Raw genomic sequence first — 21,295 nt, forward strand, 5'->3', positions numbered from 1 at the left:
TGCGGGAGCGGCCGGGGGAGCCCGATCGCACCATGGAAGCTGCGGCGGCCGGCCGGGGCGGCTTCCAGCCGCACCCGGGGCTGCAGAAGACGCTGGAGCAGTTCCACCTGAGCTCCATGAGCTCGCTGGGCGGTCCGGCAGCTTTCTCGGCGCGCTGGGCGCAGGAGGCCTACAAGAAGGAGAGCGCCAAGGAGGCGGGTGCGGCCACCGTGCCGGCGCCGGTGCCCACTGCCGCGGAGCCGCCGCCTGTGCTGCACCTGCCTGCCATCCAGCCGCCGCCGCCCGTCCTTCCCGGCCCCTTCTTCATGCCCTCGGACCGCTCCACCGAGCGCTGTGAGACCGTGCTGGAGGGGGAGACCATCTCTTGTTTCGTGGTGGGAGGCGAGAAGCGCCTGTGCCTGCCGCAGATCCTCAACTCGGTGCTGCGCGACTTCTCACTGCAGCAGATCAACTCGGTGTGCGACGAACTGCACGTCTACTGCTCGCGCTGCACGGCCGACCAGCTGGAGATCCTCAAAGTCATGGGCATCCTGCCCTTCTCCGCGCCCTCGTGCGGGCTCATCACCAAGACGGACGCCGAGCGCCTGTGCAACGCGCTGCTCTACGGCGGCGCCTACCCGCCGCCTTGCAAGAAGGAGCTGGCGGCTAGCCTGGCGCTGGGCCTGGAGCTCAGCGAGCGTAGCGTCCGCGTGTACCACGAGTGCTTCGGCAAGTGTAAGGGGCTGCTGGTGCCCGAGCTGTACAGCAGTCCTAGCGCCGCCTGCATCCAGTGCCTCGACTGCCGCCTCATGTACCCGCCGCACAAGTTCGTGGTACATTCGCACAAGGCCCTGGAGAACCGGACCTGCCACTGGGGCTTCGACTCAGCCAACTGGCGGGCCTACATCCTGCTGAGCCAGGACTACACGGGCAAGGAGGAGCAGGCCCGCCTTGGCCGCTGCCTGGACGACGTGAAGGAGAAGTTCGACTATGCCAACAAGTACAAACGGAGGGTGCCCCGGGTAAGTGTCCCCAGGTCCCGGAGGGGTTGGCCAGCCGTGCCCAAGGTGGGTGGGTGGGGTCTTCCTGGGCTGGGGACTCAGGGTTCTAAAGGTTGGACCTTAATGGTGCGGCCAGAAGGCCGTGGCTTGTTCTGAGTTCAGAAAATGTGTGGGCCTTGGTGGTCTTGCTGTGGGTAAGGCCACCTTCGTTTTGTCTGGGCGCCGCACTGCTGGAATGGAGTGAATGAAAATGCCCTCTCAGGGCAGATCGTTCCTGACCACAGAGGCTAGGCTCTGAAGGTTCGAGAGAGAGGCTACCTCAAGCTCTGGGAGGTTGGGCTGCCTGGACCTAGGCTGTGACTTTCTGGCCCAGATCTCCATAGGACCTTGGCAGAGAATGAAAAAGTTTGCCCCCTTTCTCTCTGATGGCCTGTCGCCTTCCTGTGGTTCCCAGCTGATTAGCCATGGGTGTTTACCAGCTCTCCTGTTTTGTCTTTAAATCCTGGGGCACACACAACGAAAGTGAAGCCAGCTGTCTTGGCAGAGATTTGGCACTTGGCCTGGTCAGTGGTGGCAGAGCCCTGTGTGTCGGAGTTGCTGATGGTCTGCAGTTTCCTTGGACTCACCCATTTCCCTCTGTTGCTCTTAGGCTTGGTGTGGAGGCCCAGGCTGTGTTGTATGCGAGTCAAAGAAAGCTTTGTGGGATCAGCTTGGGTACCTAAAGCATTCACTGGAGTCCACAGGAAGTTTCTTTGCATATGCATCCTGAGTGTCTGTAACTTTTAAATATCCAAGCTTATTAAATTGCACACACAGAATGCTGCATTGGCTCAGCTATTCTTGGGAGACCTAATTAATTCAGCTATTGCATCAAACTTTTTTTTTCTAAATCTGTGAATAGCTGCTGCAGCCCGGTTTTCTCTGGGCGCCCCTCCAGCAGAGTGTCAGCGTTGTTGGGGGAGGGGCTCTGGAGAAGGGTGGTCGCCTCGTTCTTTGGGGGCTGCACACTGCATATGCTGCATGTTCCCGCCAGGGCCGTGCAGGGTGGGAGAGGTGGCAGTCAGGCTGATGGCAGTACTGCCTGAGGAGACCCGCCTGCCTGCCATGGCTGCACCCGTGGTAGCTGATGTGGCCTGAGGTGGACATGTGTCTGGTGCCTTGCTGGGACCACTGTAGAGATTGGGACAGATGAGGCTGTGCCTCTGGCAAGCTTTCACGCCTGTTATCTTGGGAGCAGGCAAAGAATCTTGTCTGAGTTGGGTGTGTCTGTGTTTGTGTTTGTCTGCTCTGGGTCCTGTGTTTGTGGTTTTCTGTCTAGGCTTAGGGGACTGGTTTCTTTGTCCCAGCCACTTCTGAGTAGACTCTTGTGGTTCTGGGTAGGAGGCTCTTGGGCTCAGATGCCCATGCCAGCTCGGTGGGGATGGAAGGCAGCACAGCTCGCTGAGCAGTGGTCATGTGCTTGGGTATTTCCGCCGTGGTTTGTAGCAGCTCTTCCCTGTTGATAGCCTCGCAGGCAGTGCTCCGACACCTCATTTATTGAGTGAAGAGAAATTTCTCAAGTCCACTCAGGCAGTGGTGGCTTCAGCTTGGGTTCTGTGCTTTGGCCAGCTCCTGAGTGCTTACATGATAAGGGACTGGTGGACTGTTTCCTCTCTGTTGGGTTCTCCCAGCCCCTGGGTGACCCCAGCTCTGCCATCAGTGTTGCTACTCCCTTGACTCTGAGTCTGTAATTGAGGGTTTGGGCTGGACTGTCCTCTTGCAGGCCCCACAGGACCGCCACGTGCTTATCTGCGTGAAGCATAGGTAACACCCAGGAAGGGGGTGTCAGTCTGCGTGGTTGCAATTCTCTTGTCCTAAGAGGAGGGGCCTGGGGGCCTGCTCTTGTTCACCGGATGTTACAATTCCTTAAGTCTGTCAAAGCTTATATTACTATTTTTGATCTACTGAGGAGGAGAGGGCACAAGGAACAAAGAACTCACTGGAACTGCAGGGCGTGCAGCTCTTGACAGGCCTTTGGGTCCTTTGAACTAAGATTGAGTTAAGTGCTTTGTGGGAAGCGGTGGGTGCTTAAGCCCAAGGAGGGAGGGTGCAGAGCAGTGGTTTTCCTGAGTCCTTGATGCTCTGCTGATGTTTGTCTGCAGCCTGACGGAGGTGACCTCTGTCTAGCTGAGGTAGGGTCTGCTTGGATCAGGTGGGAGTGGCCTGGTTGCGGTAGAGTTGTGGTTTCTGTGGTCAGCTGCGTGTGTGTGTGTGTGTGTGTGTGTGTGTGTGTGTGAGGGTGGGGGTGGGGGAGTTCCAGCTTTGAGCCTGAAGACCTTGGTGCACCTGCCTCTAACCCACATTGGCATGTCAGCCTTAACAGGGTGAAGGCTGGTGGTCTTCTCCAATGCCCTCCAAATGCCATGGGAAAACGGGAAAGTTCCACTTCCTGCTGGTAAAGCTTTGATGGAAGTGCAGGCCGCCTGGATGCTCAGGGACTTGGTCATTCCAGAGGGACCCCCTGGGCGCTTTACTTGTAGATTTGTAGCGAGCCAGTTCTGCTATGGAGCCTCATGGCCTTGGTCTCACATGCCCACTCACTGACTTTGTGAGCTTGAGCCAATTGTCTAACCCCTCCGTGCCTCATTTTCCTCATGTCAGTTGTGGCTATCGCTTTGTGGAACGTGTCCTACAATAATCATTTTTCTGGGGGCAGCACAGGTGAATGGGAGCCTCTGAGCCCCCTCCATCCAGCAGCTGCCTGGACCGGTCTCTCTTCCTCTTGGCTTGTTTGACTCAGTGGATCAGTCTAAAAATGAACATGGACAGTGCCACTTTGAGCTGCCACTTTGTGTGCTCTGTGGGATGTGGCTGCTGTCCCTCAGGAAGATTTGTGATCATGAGCAGCTGCCTTACCAGGCTGGCCACAGGTGCTGTAGGCTCTGCCTCCTGTCTTCTTTCGGCCAGAGCAGGGCCCCATTTGTGGGTCTAAGATGAGGGCTCTGGCGTGGAGGAGCTTGGGTTGTCTTAGGTTGCTGCATCTCTGTAGTCTCTAGCCTGGGTTCTCAGGACTTTGTTCTATCAGCTGATACAATCACTTCAGGTAGACCGTTGGAATTCCTCACTGTGGGACATTAGGTCATATTTCTTACCTGGACACCCAGCAGGTGGTCAGCTTTAGGGAGCACTGAGCCCCGGCTATATTTGGGACATGGATACGGCTTTGGGGTGCAGAGCTGTGGTGTGCTGGGTTCAGGAGTCCTCTCAATGGGTTGCAGTTTGCTCTTTTGGTTCTCTTGGGATAGGGTCTTGCCTTCCGAGTGGCGTGCGCATTTGTGTACCGCCTTGCCCAGCTCTGTTTTTTTCTTCCATGAAGATTGCTATAGGAGAAGACAGTGCCAGTATCCTGGGGCCCTGTCCCCTGGACACCTGCAGGTCTGGCTATTCAAAAGGTCAGCTGCCCTTTGTCTACTGGCTTCTTTTTGAAGAGTGTTCCTTGAGATTATGCCCTGTGGTCGGCTTTCTTTGAGTTACTATTGATTTTTTTCCCCTCGAAGTGCTTAGGCCAAGAGTGTGGGGTGTCAGGCCCTGGTCTGGGAGTATAAAGGAGGGGGCTCTTTGCGTCTAGGATGGCTGCCCAGGTAGGGGTTCCAGTCAGAGGCTAGTGGGTCTTCCTAGAGTAGACAGGAGCATGAGGGTGGGTCCTAGGGTGCCATAGCCAGCTGTGGGTGGGCAGTTAGTGGGCAACGGTGCAGTCCCACCTCTGAAAGGGCGAGTTCTCCTGGCGAAGAGATAGCCTATTTGTCTGTCTATAATGCTACCTCTGGGAACCTCTGGGAGCCATTTGGGTCCCTCACCATCTGGAGGAAGCAGGGTCATTGAGTAGCCCTCACCTTTGTCCCTGGCTGCCCACTGGAGGCCCTGGGTCATCAAGAAGCTTCCAGGAGTAAGGTCATTGACTCTGTCAGTGTTTCTCAACCTTCGCTGCAGCTGGTTTGTGTAATGTCTGTCTGAAGTGTGTAAGGGCAGACAGGATGTAGATGGTGAGGAAGTCTGGGCCAAGTGTGAACCAAGCCCTGCCCTAGAGCCGGATGCCCCCCGCCCCCCAGGTCTGAGCTGGTGTCTCTGTAGCTCCAGGAGGGAGGCTGCGGTTGAGGGGCTTGCCTGCCCCTGCTGTCTGGCAGGAGGTGAGGTGGCCATGGCCGCGACTGGACTCTGCAGTAAGTGTCTCTTTCTAAGGATTGCGAAAGTTGAGGGAAGATTTCTTTTTTGGAAGACTTATGCAAGTTTCAATTGAAACGTTTTCTAAAAGTTTCTTTGTTTTGAATCAAAACACAGTCTAGGTTACTTCTGAGAGAGCTAGGAGAGCTGACCTGAGCAGAACCACTCCTGTCTTTTCCCTGGCTGCTGAGGCAGGGGAAAGAGCTGTGGCTTTGGGAGCTGGATACTATTTAGATGGGGGCTTGGAATCATTGGCTGGGAGGTAGGTGCCTTGCTCCTGGTGCCCTGTGTGGTCACCGTCCCCTGTAGTTGCTGACGTCACGGTGGGTCCTGTTATGCTAACTTGTCTGTACCCTCCAGCGAGGCTGCCTCCCGCCTTCTCTGTGACCCAGTAGAGTCTGCTCCCTTATCTCGATCAAGTGTTATGTACCATGATCTTGCTGCCTGTCGAGGTGCTTTGAGAGGTTATCCTGGTCACCCTCTGGAAACACCCATGTCACCAGGGCCAGAGCGCAGTAGGTGATTGCTACCTCTGCAGATGAGGCCCTGTCTCCAAGCTGCCTAGAGATCCCTGGATTCTAGACTCACAGCTGCCAGTATCTTACGTTCTCAAACAGAGACCAAGATTTGGAAGTGGAAATGATAGTAGAGTGAGGAGGCAGGAACCTGTGGCCCTCAAGGGACGTGCACACCTGCTTACAGAGTGACAGCACCAAGGGTCTTGTGAGGGGATTTGGCTATGCTTGTCTGTTGATTCTTTTGACCTGTTTGTGTGGAAGCAGATAAAAAGATCTTGGCAAGAGCCAAGAGTCACCAATGATCTGTCTTGGTGTTTGGTGTTTGTTCTGTCTCTGACTTTACTTTTTCAGCTTCTGAAGGAATGACTGAAGGAATGCCAGGCTTTCAGTAACGGAAGGGTTGAGGTGTAGCACCATGCCTGCCCACGTTCTTGTGTGTACTGTGGGAGCAGTCTGCTGTCTGTGGTGGTAGGGTGTGTTTTCTGTTGGGCTGATTACAGCTGGGTCTCTGGACAGTGGGAGTGGAGGAATGAGTCAGTGGAAGCAAGCAGTCACTGCTGGCAAGGCTCAGAGCCCAGGTCTCCATGGCTGCAGGAGGGGGAGAGAAGGTTGGAGTCTTCCTTGGTGCTGTTCTCTGCTTATCCATCTTTCTCATTGTGTGCCTTGGAGAAAGCTGTTCTCGTGCAGATGACATGGGGGATACCTGGCCACTGCCTCCAGTTGGAGTACTTGGAAAGCCCTGGAATGTTTCCCTTGGCTGGAAGCTCTGAGCGTTGATGTTCTTCCCAGCCCTCTTCGAGCTGACTGTGGCTTCCTCTGGAACGTCCGCTGGTCACTGTGAAAGAAACAGCTCTTGTTGGGAACAGCTTCCTGTAGCTCCCAGTGCTCTTTCAGGGAAATGCAGTGGCCAGGCGTGGGTGGCAGGAGCTGGCTTTCTACCAGGACCCGGTAGAGGTGATGGTGTGCAGACTTGTGGGCTGGCAGGTGGAGCTGACCTGAGGGCCAGGGTGATAATTGGGCTTGGATGTGACCCTTCCCCATCCTGACTTCCCCTGAGTTTGTGTGTGAGGTGACAAGCGTTGGGAACGCGGGATCGCCGCATGTGAGGTGACCGTATGGGGGGCTACTGAAGTTCTCCACAGTGGGCTTGCCAGTTTAGTGAGTTTGTGGCTGTACCTCTGTGTAAGTACCATGTGGCACTGTGCCGACGCTGTTGCTTGGGATTCTGTGGACCCTGTGCACTGGGTGCTGATAGTGATAGTCTCCTTCGGTACCAGCGTCTTCCATTGCTGCGAGAAAACCCATTGTCAGCCTGCAGGCTGTTTCTAAGCCTAGTGTTGTCTGTCCATAAGTAAGTCTGTAAGTGACTGGAGTGAAAAATGGCATTTTCCTGCATACCCCTTAGCCGGTACTGGGCACTGCTGGTCTAGCTGCTGAGAAGGCCAGTTGGGGTGGGCAGCTGCCAGCAGAGTCTGTTAGCTCTGCACTGAAAGTAACATGGGAATGTTTCTGTTTGGGATGTGGAATGTCACCCTTTGCTTATAGACAGAATCTCTTACTGCCTGCTTTCATTTTTATTTTTTGTGTGCATGTATGTGTACACGTGTCACGTGCCTGTTTGTGGAAGCCAGAGGTTGATGTTGGGTGTCCTTCTTTATCCTTCCCCATCTTAGTTTGAGGTTGACTCTCTGCACCCAGAGCTTGCTGTTTTGGCTGGACTAGCTGGCCAGCAAGCTCCGGGTCTGCCTGTCTCTGCTGCTTGGTGCTGTTGTCACAGGTGCATGCTGTGAGCATGGGTGCTGGGGGTCGCAAGCACTGGAACTGCCTGGCCATCTCTCCCGGGACCTTGGTATCTGTTTTTAGAGATGAGGCTGATGAAGTCTCTCTTGCCTTGCTGGGGTGCCTTTCCTTGAGGTGTAGGTAAGGGTAGCCAGGCCTCCTGGAAGTGTGAGGTTCTCATTCGTGAGCATCTTAAATCCTAGGAGGTCTGTGACCTGCAGGAGTTGGGAGACTTAAGGAAACCGATTTGCTTACATACAGTACTGCTGACCCTCTGTGTGCCGCCACCAGGGACTTCTCTGTGCCAGTTGCTGTGCCAGGGCCAACTTGATGGTCTGTCCCCTCCTGGTATATCCGGAGGGAGGGCCTATCTGGGTCCCCACTGAGAAGTTGTGGGTAGACAATTCAGACCTCAGAGGACCCCTCCCCCCCTTGCAGTTTTTTTAGTTCCCAAAGCAGGGTAGGCCCCAGAGAAGTACTGGAGTAGGCTGGCCTAAAGGGGAAGAACCAGCGGTTTGTTGGCTGTCCTTCCGTGGCTCCTGCGTCCTAAGCATGGCAGTGGAGAGGACCTTTCTGCTGGCCTGCAGATGACCAGGTGACGCTGGGCCCGTGGCTGGGGCATGCTGCTACACCTGCCATCCTAGAGGACCGGCATCTCTGGACTCTCATGCAACCACAAGCCAGTCTTGGCTTCAGCAGCCTATCTTTCTGTGTTCCAGTTCTGTTCAGGCTGTTTGGGTAGGGTGGTCTCCTTTCTTTCTCTTTTATTTATTCATTTATTTATTTTATGAGTGCTCTATCTGCTTGTACACCTGCATGCCAGAAGAGGGCATCAGATCTCATTATAGTTGGTTGTGAGTCACCATGTGGTTGCTGGGAATTACTCAGGACCTCTGGAAGAGCATCCCATGCTTTTAACTGCTGAGCCATCTCTCCAGCCCCTCCTTTCTCTCCATCTCATCCATTCCTGGCACCTGAAGGTAATAGTCTGCTGTTTAGAGGGGCAGGTGTTGGGGTACCTTTCCGTGGGAGAGGGAGAGCCCTGGATTTTCAAGAGAGAAACTTGCTTTTTGGGGAGGAGTCTGTTGGCTGTACACAGGAGTATAATTCTTTCAATGGTTTGGACAACACCGTTGGAACACCGGAAAGCAGGAGGCAGCAGGAGGGGTGGGATGTTGCTATGTAGTCTAGATTGTTCTTGACTTGTGCATCTCCTGTCTTAGTCTTTTGCGTTGAGATTACAGGTATGTACCACCACACTGGCTGATGCAGGGCCTGGACTTTGACCTCTCTCTCTGGGAGGAGGTGGACCAGGCTGGCAGGCCAGGGACAGCTGGGCCATACCATAAGAACCCATGGGTAGGCCCTAGTTCCATATGTGATGCTAAGGGTTTACTTGGTCCTGCAGAAGCTAAGTGAATGTGGAACCTGTGTTGTCCCAGGGCTGGGCCCCGAGTACAACTGCAGGAAGCCCTCGCTGCCCCTCTCCCACCTTGCTGGACCTTGCTGTGGGTGTCCTGTGTTCTGGGCTGTGTTGCTAGGGAGCCTGCCCCAGCTTGTTTGGCTCTTTTGGAGTGAGGCCCTGGTGGGAGATGCTCAGATCCCCATGGCTGGCATGTTCTGAGATCAGGCCTTTTCTGGGAACTTGTGGAGACCTTCTCTGTACTGCTGGGGCTGCCACCTGGTGTTCAGTGGTGTTGACTGTCTTTTTTTCTGCTTCACCTGCTGCCTCCTGCTTCCTGGTGTTACAACGGTGTTGCCCAAACCATTAAAAGAATTATACTCCCAAGTTGAATGATATGCAAATGTAGTCAATTAAGCGAGGGGATTTTAATTAGCAGTTTAAGTTCATGTGTGAAGTGCCTTGCTTTAATTACTTGACAGTTTTGTTGTAAATTTGCTAAGTTTTTTTTTTGCAGAACTATCAAAACTGTGATTTTTTTTTTTTTTTAAAACATCCTTCTATGCAATAAGTGTCGCCCAGCTTGCCTGACCCTGGTGGGTTTGTCTCAATTTATAAAGCTCTTTAAACTGTGAAAACAAGGTGGACCTTGTATGTTGCCGCACAGCTCAGTCAGTTAGTGAGGTCACACAGGCTGGCAGGGTGACTCCCTGTGCCTCCCTGGTGGATGCCAGGGAGAAGCCTCCTTTCAGCTTGGATCTGGTGCTAATGGAGCACATGTGTTCTACCCAGGAGTAGCTGGGTACCTGGAATGAGAGTCAGGAAGGCTAGGCTTGGTTGGAGAGCTCTGTGGGTGGGCACAGGGCAGCAAGGGGCCTGATGCATGCCGGTGGCCAGCCCTAGACAGTGTTCTCAGGGTCTTGGGGTTTACAGTTCCGTTTCAGATAGGTGGAGAGTCCTGATCTTTGAAGTTCTTCGCCTTGCTACCTGAATGCCTTCAGGACAGGAGCCTTTGCCTTGATTCTCCTGAGTTGGAGAGTGAGTGGCGAGACAGTGGAGGCCAGATGCAGCCTGCCCAGAATCGCCGGTTCTGAGCCCCTCCTGCCTCCCCTACCGGGACGTTCTGGTGTATAATGGGTGGTTGTTATCAATTTCTTTTTTTTTTTTTTGTTGGATTTAGAATTTGCTCTGTCATGTTTGTTATGGGGAAAGAGGGTTTCTTCTCTGGTTTTTAATTCCCTCAGATTTACTCCTAGTCATACAATGCCCGATGCTGCAGATGTATTCTGAGGAACAAAGTTTTGGGTAGTTTCTGTTGTTGAACAGAAGCATGCTTACATAGGTCTAAGTTGTGTGGGCTCTGTCATAGCCCCGGATGCCAAGCTACAGACCTGTGCAAGGTGTACCAGTACTGAATTTTTGGGCAGCTAGAGAGTGGGTAAGTTCTCATGCATCCAATGTATCTAAGCACGCAAAGGGCACAGTGAAAATACAGGATGGGAGCCGAATGTGGTGGCCTAGGCCTGCAGTGTCAGCACTTGGGAAGCTGAGACATGAGGATGGCATGTGTAAGAGTGTCTCAGAGGGAGGGAGGAAAGTAGAAAGAGGGGGAGGGGGGAGGGAGAGATACATACGAGGTTGTAGGCGTTTTTGAGCGCCATCATTTTCTTGGGCTGCTTCTGTGCATGTGGTCTCTTACTAAAGCATTGGCTTGAGGTGTACAGGGCCGCACCTGCCTGGGCTTGAGTTTTATTTTCATTTAAATATTTAATTTGGATTAGGTTTTGGGGGTTGTGTGATTTAAGTGGCTCTCATGGAGAAAGTGCTCTTTTTTCCTCTGTAGAGTATGTGTCTGTGGGCTGAGGGGGGCGGACCAGGACTCAGCAGGCTGGCTCTGCTGAACCATCACTCTCCGCCCCCAGGTTCTGTTCTGTTCTGGGTGTCCCAGCATTCTGGCGAGGGTGTGTCTGGGGGACTTTCTAAAAGCAAATGCCAGTGAGTGAGGAGGAACTGAAGAAGGGGTACCTGGTGCCTCAGTCTGAGGAGATGTGTGCTACTGCTGATGAAGACAGAAGACTGGCAGAGCTGGGCCCATGCACTGGGCTTCCAAACCCATCGAGACCTGTGGTGCCCAGTTGGTGGAGGTTAAGGTGGAGTGTCTTGAGCTCAAAGAGACTGTCTGGTGCTGAAAGAAAAGTAGATGTTCTAGAAGTAAAGCTCTTTTCCTTTGTTGGCAAAGTGAAAACCTCCACAGTGCTACAGCGAGGGCCAGCACAGCGAGGGCACAGCATCTCATGGGGCCTGGCTGGCTACCTTACGTTCCTGCCGCAGACCGCGTTAGTGGTGTGTCAGGAAGAAGCACCCTGTCCTTCATACTTAATGGTGAGGGCATCAGGTAGAGAGGCTGGAGGACTCTGCTCTTCTGCATGACCTGAGCTCGCCCCCTGGGGAGATGATCTTCCTTTGGCCACCGTGCTTGGAACGAAGCCCTGTGCAGCTCTGCCTAGAACAGGTGGAGATCTGTGGCTCTGAACTCTGGCCTGTACAGGACCCTGCAGGTCATCGTGTGTCCTGGGTGCAGTTCCCCCCTCCACCTCTACTGCGTTCAGCCTCAGCTCATGAAGAGTTGAGACTCTGGAAGGCAGGGCCTCTTGCTGGGCTCTCCCATCCCCTGTCCAGAGAGAATGGGGGACTCAGATTCCCTATGCTCTCCAGTGGGCAGGGATGTTTGTCCTTCACTGACGATGAGCCTCTCACCAAGCCGTTTCACTTCAGGGTGTGCCTCAGATTTACCTGCACCTCATGGCCAAACTGCATCCAGACTGCGTTCTGTATTCTTGTTCCCAAACCCTAATTACCACGAGAACAGGGACACAGCAAAGCCACACCGCCGCGAGCAACACTGCGCTGCCAGCTGGACAGGCCTAGAGAACAGCACTGTAGACCCAGCACCCTGTACTCACGGAGCCAGAGGCGGGAACAGAGCGGCGCACAACAGGAATACCAGGTTGTAATAGTGTGCTCTTCCAGTTCTGGACACAGCACCTCTTCCAGCACTGAGCCACCCCCCGGGATCACACTGACCCGGGATCACACACAGCACTCTTGACGGTGCGAGTTATTGATGGTATTCGGTGTTGCCACAATGAAGCTTCCACAGTGTATGTAAGACAAGGCCTAAAGTGTCATGTGCAATTAAAAAAGAAGTGAGCGCTTGTGATGGCCTGTTCGGAGAAGATTCTCACTGCCAAACTTGGTGGCCTGAATTTGATCCCTGGCCTTGAAGTTCTTATGTGAAAGAGATCATTCCATTCTTGATCCTCCCGCCACTGTTGGCACCATCCTTTTTTTTTTTCTCCCGTGTCTCTGCCTCTCCCAGTGCTGGGGTTAGAGGTGTGCGCCACATCTGGCTGTACCATCTGTTTTGGTTTGGTTTGTTTTGAGACAGAGTTTCTTTGTGTAGCCCTGTCTGTCCGGGAACTCACGCTGTTAGTCCAGGCTGGCCTCAGAATCAGAGACCGGCCTGCCTCTGCCGCCAGAGCGCAGCTCCTCCCTTCAGTGGGTGTGCAGTTCTGGGCATGAAGCCCGTTTCCTTGTGCAGTTGTCACCACAGTCCTCTAATTGATTTCACCTGCCCTGAAGTTCGGCCCTGTTAAGCCCTGGTCTTCCTGTCCTTTCACCCCGACACCGCTATTCCTGGAAAGTCTGCTTCTGACAACACAGTGGCTCTTAGAACCTGAGATTTGCCCTCTGCTGACTGTCTTCAGGGCACCAACCAACCTGCTTTCCCACCTTTTTCTGAGTGAGTGTGAGCACATACGGACCATGACACGTGTGGAAGTCAGAGGACAACGCTTAGGGTCAGTTCTGTCTTGCCAGCATGTGGTTTCTAGGGGTGGAATGCTCAGGTCATTGGGCTTGGCAGCAAGCACCTTTTCCCACTGAGCTGTTCTCTCTTGTTTTTGATACCAGCCACTGTCATGGTAGAAGGTAGGACTTGGTGGTCTGCGCTCTGAGGTCGATGGTACTCTGCGCCTTGTTTTTCTGTTCAGTCTCTGTCCATTTTGACTAGTGGCTTGTTTTTATGAATATTACTGCGTGTGTGTGTGTGTGTGTGTGTGTGTGTGTGTGTGTGTGTGATTGCCACATACGTGGGTGCCCATGGAGACCACAAGGCGGTGCTGACTTGTATCTCTGGAGCTAGAGTTTCAGGCAGTTGCTTGTGAGCCGCATGATGTGGGTACCGGGAAATGAGCCCCCTCCATGGGAGCAGTCCATGCTCTTCATCACTCAAACAGGCTCTGCTTTCTGTTTTACCCAGTTTTAGCTTTTACCTATTTTGTATTACTCTATTGTTTTGCCTACTGGTGTGGACCATGGTTTCTCTTTGTGCTTTTGTGTGCCAGCAGACAGGATCATTTTGGAACTGGATTCTTCTGTGTTAAGGAGATTTTGGTGCCTGTAGTGGTGTGTGACTGCCTACTCCCTGCCCCCATAGGGGCTGTGCTTGGGTTGGCGAGGATCGCCCTGTTTGATGTGGAGCTGGAAGCAGCCTGACCTGAGGCAGGCTGGGAGCATGGCCTTGGAGAGCAGGTGAGCCTGAACGCAGGGGCTGCTCTGTGGAGCACCTCCTGTGTACTTGGACCACGCTGCAGGAGGACGTGCAGTAGGCTGTTTTTGTCTTTTGGGAGGCCTGTTCAATATCTTTTGTGTGCCTGTGTATGTGCTCGTGTGTGCATTTACTGGCATGTGTCTAACGGAAGCAGAGCCTGGATGAGGGCCGCGTCCACTTGGGGAAGAGGACAGCAGGAAGGCTTCAGGCTGGAAGGGCCTGTCTTGTTGCATTCTGGAGAAGGAAGAAGAAAGGACTTTCTGAAGCATCCTTCTCCGCACACACAGTTCCGCGTTCCTTCTCGGTAGGGACTACCACTGGGTCAGCCTCTACTTTCTAGAAAATGGGAGAATAGTGCAGAGCCCCTCTGGATAGGAATGCATTCTCTCACTTTCTCCCTCTCTGGAAGGAGCATGTCTGTTCAGTTTGGCTTTAGGAAAGAACTGGCCAGAGCCTACCCTCTCTATTAAGCCTCCCGCCTCCAGGCACTATTTCCTGTGCCTTCACCAGGGTTGCTCCATCATGACCTCTTCTTTGACTGGTTTGGTGTTATTGGTTCTAGGGAGCCTGTGGGTGACAGGTGGCCTCGCCGGGCTGTGTCTACTGTTGGGCTTCAGTGCCTCACCGTGTGGAAAGTCTATGTGGTGAATCATGGCAGCTCATGTGTATACCCCATGCAGAGCCCTCTTGTTTCTTTCCTGGAGCCCGACAGCCTGGCCAGCTGCCTTTCCAGACAGCACTATATCCAGAGCCTGGAGTGTCTTCCTGGACCATCCTGCTTTGATTCCTCTTCTAGGGTTATTCTGTGCAAGCTGACTGCTCAGCCAGGCCAGCTGCCATTCCCAGCATTGGTTTGTAAGTGTCTTCTCTTGGCCTGGTAGCACTGGCAGCATGGCTGCCGTGACCTGGACACTTTTGTAACGCTTGTCATAATTGTTGATGTTAATGAGGGAGACTGGGGGCCTAAGCCTGGGTGGTTCTGGAAAACCAGGCCCAGGCCTTTTTGTTTTGCAAATTATGTTAGGATCCCCTGCTAGCAGTGGGGGGTGGTACTCGTGGGATTCCAAAGGCGAGCCTGCTGCCTAGAGCAGGGGCTGGTAGCCTTTGACCTGCAGCTGCAGGGAAGGTGGTTCTTTGTGTTTGGCTTTAAAGAAAGGGAGTCTTGGTAGACTATCAGGCCAGCACTTTGTCACCCTCCCTGCCTGTGATTGGCCAATGGTGAAGTGAAAGTCACTTCTTGCTGTTGTGGGATGAGGTTTTCACCTTCCCCTTCCTGTGAGACACTCAGCAGTGTGTTGTGCTTCTGGCCAAGTGTCAGTGTGTTGGAGCTTAGAGAGATGTGTTTGGTTAGGGAGGTGAGATCCTAAGTGATGACTGGGCTGCGGTCACGTCCTTTCTGTGTGGAGGAATCAGAACACCCTATGAACAAACACCTAGACAATATTGTCTCCTTTTTTTGGGAACCAGCTGTATTCTGTGAGCAGTCTCAAGCCACAGTGGCCTGGGCACAGCAGGGACACTTAATCAGCAATGGATGCTGAGGCATCATGAGGCACACGGAGTTCTTTGGGCATTCAGGAAGACTAGCAGGCCTGAGTCTGTGTCCATTTGTGTCTGTGCTGATAATTCCTGGTTTTTCTAGATGCATCTGACTGGGGTCTTGGGCCATTGCTGTCCTTGCTGCTCTGGGAGGCACAGGTTGAGGATGCTGGCAGCTCAGGGGCCTAAGTGGCCAGGTGGGTATTCTTGCCGCTGCCTCCTGTGCCTGGTGAAGGGAGTCACTTCTCTGGTGAGTTCACATGGTATCACAGTTTCAGAGCAGGGGCTGCTGAGGCATTTCCAGATTTACTGTTGAGACAGTGATGACAGTTGCTTGATCTTGGAGAATTCTCTGGAAAAGCATTTTTCCAGGAAGCAAGAAAGGCAGTATGCCCAGCGCCTTGGAGACGTCAGTTTCCACCCTGCTGCCCTGGGGCTGAGAAGGTGGGAGAATGAGGAGCCAGTGGGCAGGGCCCATGCCAGGTTCTCACTGTAGTGTATGGCAGACCCACCTCTCCCTGCCTGCTGTCTGTGCATGACACAGTACGTTGTGCATTCATTCAGTTTAGTTCTGACTACAGCTAAGATTTGCTTTTGTTGAGAACATTTGGGATTTTTGCAGTTGGATGTTACTCTACTATTTTGGGTCTGATGTTTCCACCTGATTCAGAGAAGCCACTGAACATGGCATGCTGACTGTGGCCCATGGAGCACAGGTCCTTGTCGTCATGTTGGGGCCCTTCTCAGATCATGACGCTCCTGAATCCTGGTGCTGCTCTGCGTGTGCTGTCTTGGAGGCTGAAGGAGGAGGGCACTATCCTGTCCTTGAGTTCACCTGTCCTGGTTTAAGACTTTCTGTCTTGAAGAATCTTCAGGTGGTTAGAGAGCCATGTGGGATGCTGTGTGTGCCAGTATCAGTGTGCGCCTGTGCTCGGCCTCAGTCGCTCCTAATGCAGTGGTTCAACTTTTCCAGTGCTGTGACACTTGAGTACAGTTCTTCATGTTGTGGTGACCCCCAGCCATAAATTACTTTGTTGCTACTTCATAACTGTGATTCTACTACTGTTACGTGTTTTTGGAGCAAGAGGTTGAGAACTGCTGCCCTAAGGGAGCATTTTGTAGCTGCTTTGAAAGACAGGGTTTCATTGTGTAGACCAGGTTGGCCTTGAACTTAAAGTTTATCTACTTAAGAGCTACCTGTCTTTGCCTCCTGAGCAATGAGATTAAAGGCGTATGTCACCATTCTTTGCCTGTTTTTTTTTTTAGTTTTTGGGTGGTGGTGGTGAGGATGCCCAGGCAGTGGTGTCAGCCCTGCAAGATAGGGCACTGCTGCTTTGTCTAGGGGCCTGCTGCCCTGCAAGACAGGCCTATGACTGCTGGGAGCCTGCTGCCTTGCTGAGCCAGGTGTTCAGGGACTCCATGGCACTTGGGCTGGTGTGGGTGTTTGCACTCTACTTTGGGAGCCTTTCCCATCTGTGGTTACTAAGTAACCAAAGAGAAGACTTTCAGCCTTGTCATCCCCTGTCCCGTGAACTTTGTTCAGCGGGTGCAGGGCTGTTGTGACCTGCCTGGCCCAGTTACGCGTGGCCTTTGAGGCCTAGGGCTCTGCCACATAGATTGCCTCATCTTCCCGTCACCATGTCACGGTCATTCTGCTGTCTATGTTGTCTCTCTCTGATCACCCATTGTTTTTGTTGATAACTTTTAGAGAACTAACACACACACACACACACACACACACACATACATGCCCCAGTCTCCCAAATTGGGCCTATCCTTGTTTGGCCTATCCTGTGTTGCTTACTTTTTTTTTTTTTTTTTGAGACAGGGTTTTCCTCTGTAGCCCTGGCTGTCCTGGACTTGCTTTTTAGACCAGGCTGGCCTTGAACTCACAGAGGTCCTTCTCCCTCTGCTTCCCTGAGTGCTGGGATCACAGGCGTGCGCCACTGTGCCCGGCTGCCTGCTTCCTTCTGACTGGGTGACTGCCTGACTCCACTGTTTTAGACTCAGCCCCACTGTACCAGCAGAGCCTATGCTGTTGCGTTGGAGCTGCTGTCTGTGCTGGCTGATGCTGGTTTATTGCATTACTGTGAAGCCCACTTACCTGACACAGTCACAAGTCTCCATCAGTTAAGTTTGGGTTGTACAAAATGGCTGCCTCCCGCAAACTCTGCCAAAAGCTGATCTGCATGTGGTTGTTGGTTGTCTTCCTCTTCTTCTTGGTTAGAAGCTTGGGCTCCTCCCTTTGGTGTAGTCCCTCCGCCCTCATCCATTGGCTCTGTCAGTGTGGCCAGACTGCCTAGGGGCTGCCCGTGCCTTGTGCAGCTGTTGGAACTTCACTCTCTCTGGCAGTGGCTGTGCTCAGGCATGCGCCAGACTCCTCCGTGTTAGGCTTTCTCACACTACACAGGTTGCCCTGGTGTCTTCAGTAAGGTGGGTGTGGGTGGCTGTGCATGAGAAGGAAAAAGGCAAGATGCATAGGTGCTGAGGATTTCAAAACTGTCCTCCCTTTTTCAGATTTTAGTTTTGATATTTTAAAACATTTATGTGTGATTTTGATGGTGTCTCTGTGCACATTAGTGCTAGGTAAGCGAGGACACCAGAAGAGGGTGTCAGATCCCCTGGAGCTGGAGTTAGAGGTGCTTGTGAGCCATTTGGTGCTGGTGTTGGGATTGAAGTCTGGTCCCCTGCCTGAACAGCAAGCACTCCTTAACTCCTGAGCCTTCTCTCCAGCCAAGGATGACCACAGTTCCCTTTAGTTTTTAAAATAAAATCTATCTCACTTTGGGCTGTCGAGACGGCTCATCAGGTAAAGGTGGGGAAGGTGCTTACCACTAAGCCGGCAGCCGCGTTCAGTTCCTGGAGCACGTGGAGAGGACAGAGCCACCCCTGGGGGTTGTCCTGTTATAGCACGTACCTGTGCACTTTGCTTGAAAATGTGACAATAACAACAAAAATAAATTATCTTGACTTAAAATTTTGAAAGTCTTCTAAATACAGGTTCAGTTTCCTCTTAGTTCTTCCAGGAAAGCTGATGACATTTTGAGTGGATCCCTGTTTCCTGAGACTGTAGCACAATTGAGGGTCAGGAGGGCACTGCAGGACTCTAGCCAGCCAGATTGCTTGGGCCATTAGACCTGCTGGCCACTACCTGCAGAAGCCCTGGCCTGTTACCCTATTGAGGGCATCATCTTTTTGAGCTGCTGTTCCCTGCACAAAACCCAACAATTCAGTGACAGTGCTTAAAGAGGAGACAGTGCACCGGCGATCCGCATGGTTCGGTTGCTCTTCTTGGGCCTTCCCAGCAGAACCTGGGTTCCTCCTTTGGGTCCCAGCTGATGCTCTGCCCCTGTAGTCTCAAAGCTGTTGGTGGCTCTAGCGCCCCAGGAGAGATTAGAATTAGAAGAAGGGAGGCTTGCCAATGTTATAGATATTTTATGATTTGGTTAAATTTGCTTCAGTTGCCGTGTGTACCACACTGGCTATCCCAGACCTCAGTCCAGAACACCCAGATGCAAACTGAGACTTCTGGCTCCAGTACCAGCCACCACACTGAAGAAAGCGGTGTTACTGAAGGAAAGCCAGGAGACGCCAAAGGACAAAGGAGCCTTGAGCTGCTTTATTATTTTTATTTACTTTTGAGACATGGTCTCACCATGTAACTCCATCTTGAAACTTACTGTGTGGAACAGGCTGGTCTGGAACTCCAAGAGCCCACCTGCTTCTTCCTCTGAGCACTACGACTAAAGGCATGTGCAGTACCAGCCTTGAGCCCCTTTTTAAAGGGAGTTTGCTGGAAGTAATTATTTTTTTAACATTATAGTTTCCTTAAAAAAAAATAAAGTTATTAGATAGGGCATGATGGTACACACCTTTATCCCAGCACTTGGGAAGGAGGCAAAGGGTAGCCTGATCACAGGGTGAGTTACAGGCCAACCACAAGGGTATTGTGTCTCAAGAAAGATGTGACTGTGTGCCTATGCAGGTGTGGGCCCTTTCTGACAAGTGCCAGCCTGTGTGTGTGGAGGTCATAGGACAGTTTTAGGGAATGGGTTTTTTCCTTTCACCACGTGGACCCAGGGGCCAAATCATGGTTGCCAGATTGAGCAGCAAGTGTCTTCACCCGCTGAGCCATCTTTCCAGCTCCCTAGTTTGGTTTTGTCTTAATCCTTTTCAGTTGCTAGAGGACAGGGTCTCTTTCTGTAGTTCAGGCTGACCTTGTATACAAAGTGATCTTTGGAGTACTAGGGTTAAACATGTGAACTATCATCCTTGGCTCAATTTTAATTTTTGTTTCTAAAAGTTTATTGAGGCCAGGTGTGGTGGCACACGCTCTTAATCCTAGCACTCTGGAGGCAGAGCAGGTAGATCTCTGAGTCCAAGGCCAGCCTGGTGTACAGAGTGAGTTCCAGCCAGGGTTATACAGAGAAACCCTATCTTGAAAAACCAGAGTTTATTAAGGGACAGTGGGCTGAGGAACAGGTTAGAGCACTGCCTCAATTTAACTTTCCATATGTCTTCTTGGTGTTCCTCAGCCAGAAGCCTAGACAGCTTTTCTGTTGGGGGAGGGGGAGGTGTGGCCACAAGCAGCCCTCTCTGAGTTCCTGGACTGCACATGTGTTCTCCTACACCTTCCTAAACATTCAGCTTCATCCTGGAGACTGCTAGCCTCCAGCAGAGCACCTTGCTGTCATTCCCAGGGACCTGTTGGCACATGTGTGCTCTCAGTGTCCAGTGTGTCTCTCACTGTCCAATGTGTCTCTCAGTGTCCACATGTGTGCTCTCAGTGTCCACATGTGTGCACCACACACAAGAGGGCATGAAACCACTTGGTGGTAGATGGCTGGGAAGGGCACACCACAGGCCTTCTTGGTGATTGTGTAAATCTTGTACCAGAGTACCATCCACAAAACAGTTGTTTGGGGGAGGGAGAGGTCGCTGTCCTAGATGGCCCACTGAGGAAAAGTCTCAGCCACAGGCTTGGTCCCTTTTTGGGTCGCCGTTTTGTCATGGCTGTGGTCTTGCTCCCAGGAGGAGACCACACCAGCTCAGGCTATGGAGAGAGAGGAGTGGAGTCTGCAGCCACTGTGCAGGCGCTCAGCCGCCTGGCTGCAGGCTCTAGTGCTTACCCAGTTGTAGGTGTTCCTGCGTGTCTAGGTGGGCTCATGCTGTTAAGGGAATTGGCATAGTTCTACCCAATGCATGTCTTAACATACAGGAGTTGCTCAGTTATGCCGAAATGCTGATGTGAAGAGTGTTGAAGGCCAGAGGGGCAGAGGGGCCTTCATAGAATGTGCATAGAACATTCTATGAACATTCTGAGCTTGCATAGAATGTGGTCTCTGCCTGCGCAGTGGGGCCTTGCAGCTTGTTACTGAGGCAAGTGACCCTGTGGTGCTGTCGCCTCATACCAAGAACCAGCAGACTCTGCAGGCTCAAGATCTTATGGAGGGTTTACTCCGCCACCTTTCCTGCTGGCCATGCTGAGCATGATCATTCATGCTCAATGGTCCTGTTGAGCATGAGCACAGCTCGCGGCCATCCATCGGTCCTGTGTCCTGATGTCTGCCCTGAGCTGTTCTTCTGGGTAAAGTGAAATTGATGGGCAGGGTGGTAGTGGGAGCTAAGCGTTTCCACTACATCTCTGCAATGATTACAGTCTTGACTGGGTTGTTTGGGAGTTTGCTGCTAGAATAGCAAAGCCCTTAAAACCTCCTGTAGTGTCTTACTGGCTCCTTGCTATGGGCCTGTGGGTTCTGGAGCTGGGTTTCAAAATTAGGACTCACAGTGTTCTAGACAGGAAGTGAAATCATGACACAGGGTGGTCCAGGTAGAAAAGAGCCAAAACGCAGCATCCCAGACAGGAAATGATGTCAGGACACTAAAAGTATATGAGAGAATCATCAGTATGCCACCAAGTCTTAATAAAAATGGCCAGATTCATGAAAGCTTGATGCTTTGGGGCATCAGATGTCGGAGGCGAGCATTGAGGAGAAGTAGTAGGAAGTCTGAACAGCTGAGCAGGGATTGTGCTTAGTGGCAAGGATTGACCTGCCAGGGTGGGAGGCCAGCCAGGACTACATAGTTGAGACCTCGTCAGAAGGAAGGAAGGAGGAAGACTAGACCCACCTACCTGTGGCCAAATGGACTTAGGCAAAGGAGGGTTCTGAATGTCGTGACCTGACCTTTGACACAGGCACTAGGCCATGTAAGGTGCCTTGATTAATGGTGAAATATAAATAGAAGATCTATACTTTGCACAAAA

The 21,295-nt window shown here is 52.4% G+C and overlaps 1 protein-coding gene across 2 annotated transcripts in view; it reads left to right on the forward strand.

Annotated features, from left to right (window-relative positions):
- Positions 1–11: 11 nt before the first annotated feature.
- Ski (SKI proto-oncogene) overlaps positions 12–21,295 on the forward strand; it is a 61,311-nt gene continuing 40,027 nt past the window's right edge. For both annotated transcript variants that reach the window (XM_055615250.1, XM_055615251.1), the window contains exon 1: positions 12–1,001. In XM_055615250.1, the coding sequence (XP_055471225.1) occupies positions 33–1,001 (969 nt within the window). In that variant the 5' untranslated portion in view covers positions 12–32. The remainder of the gene's footprint in view (positions 1,002–21,295) is intronic.

Source organism: Psammomys obesus, unplaced genomic scaffold (assembly GCF_907164565.1).
Source record: "Psammomys obesus unplaced genomic scaffold, mPsaObe1.curated_primary_1811, whole genome shotgun sequence".
Classification (NCBI taxonomy): domain Eukaryota; kingdom Metazoa; phylum Chordata; class Mammalia; order Rodentia; family Muridae; genus Psammomys; species Psammomys obesus.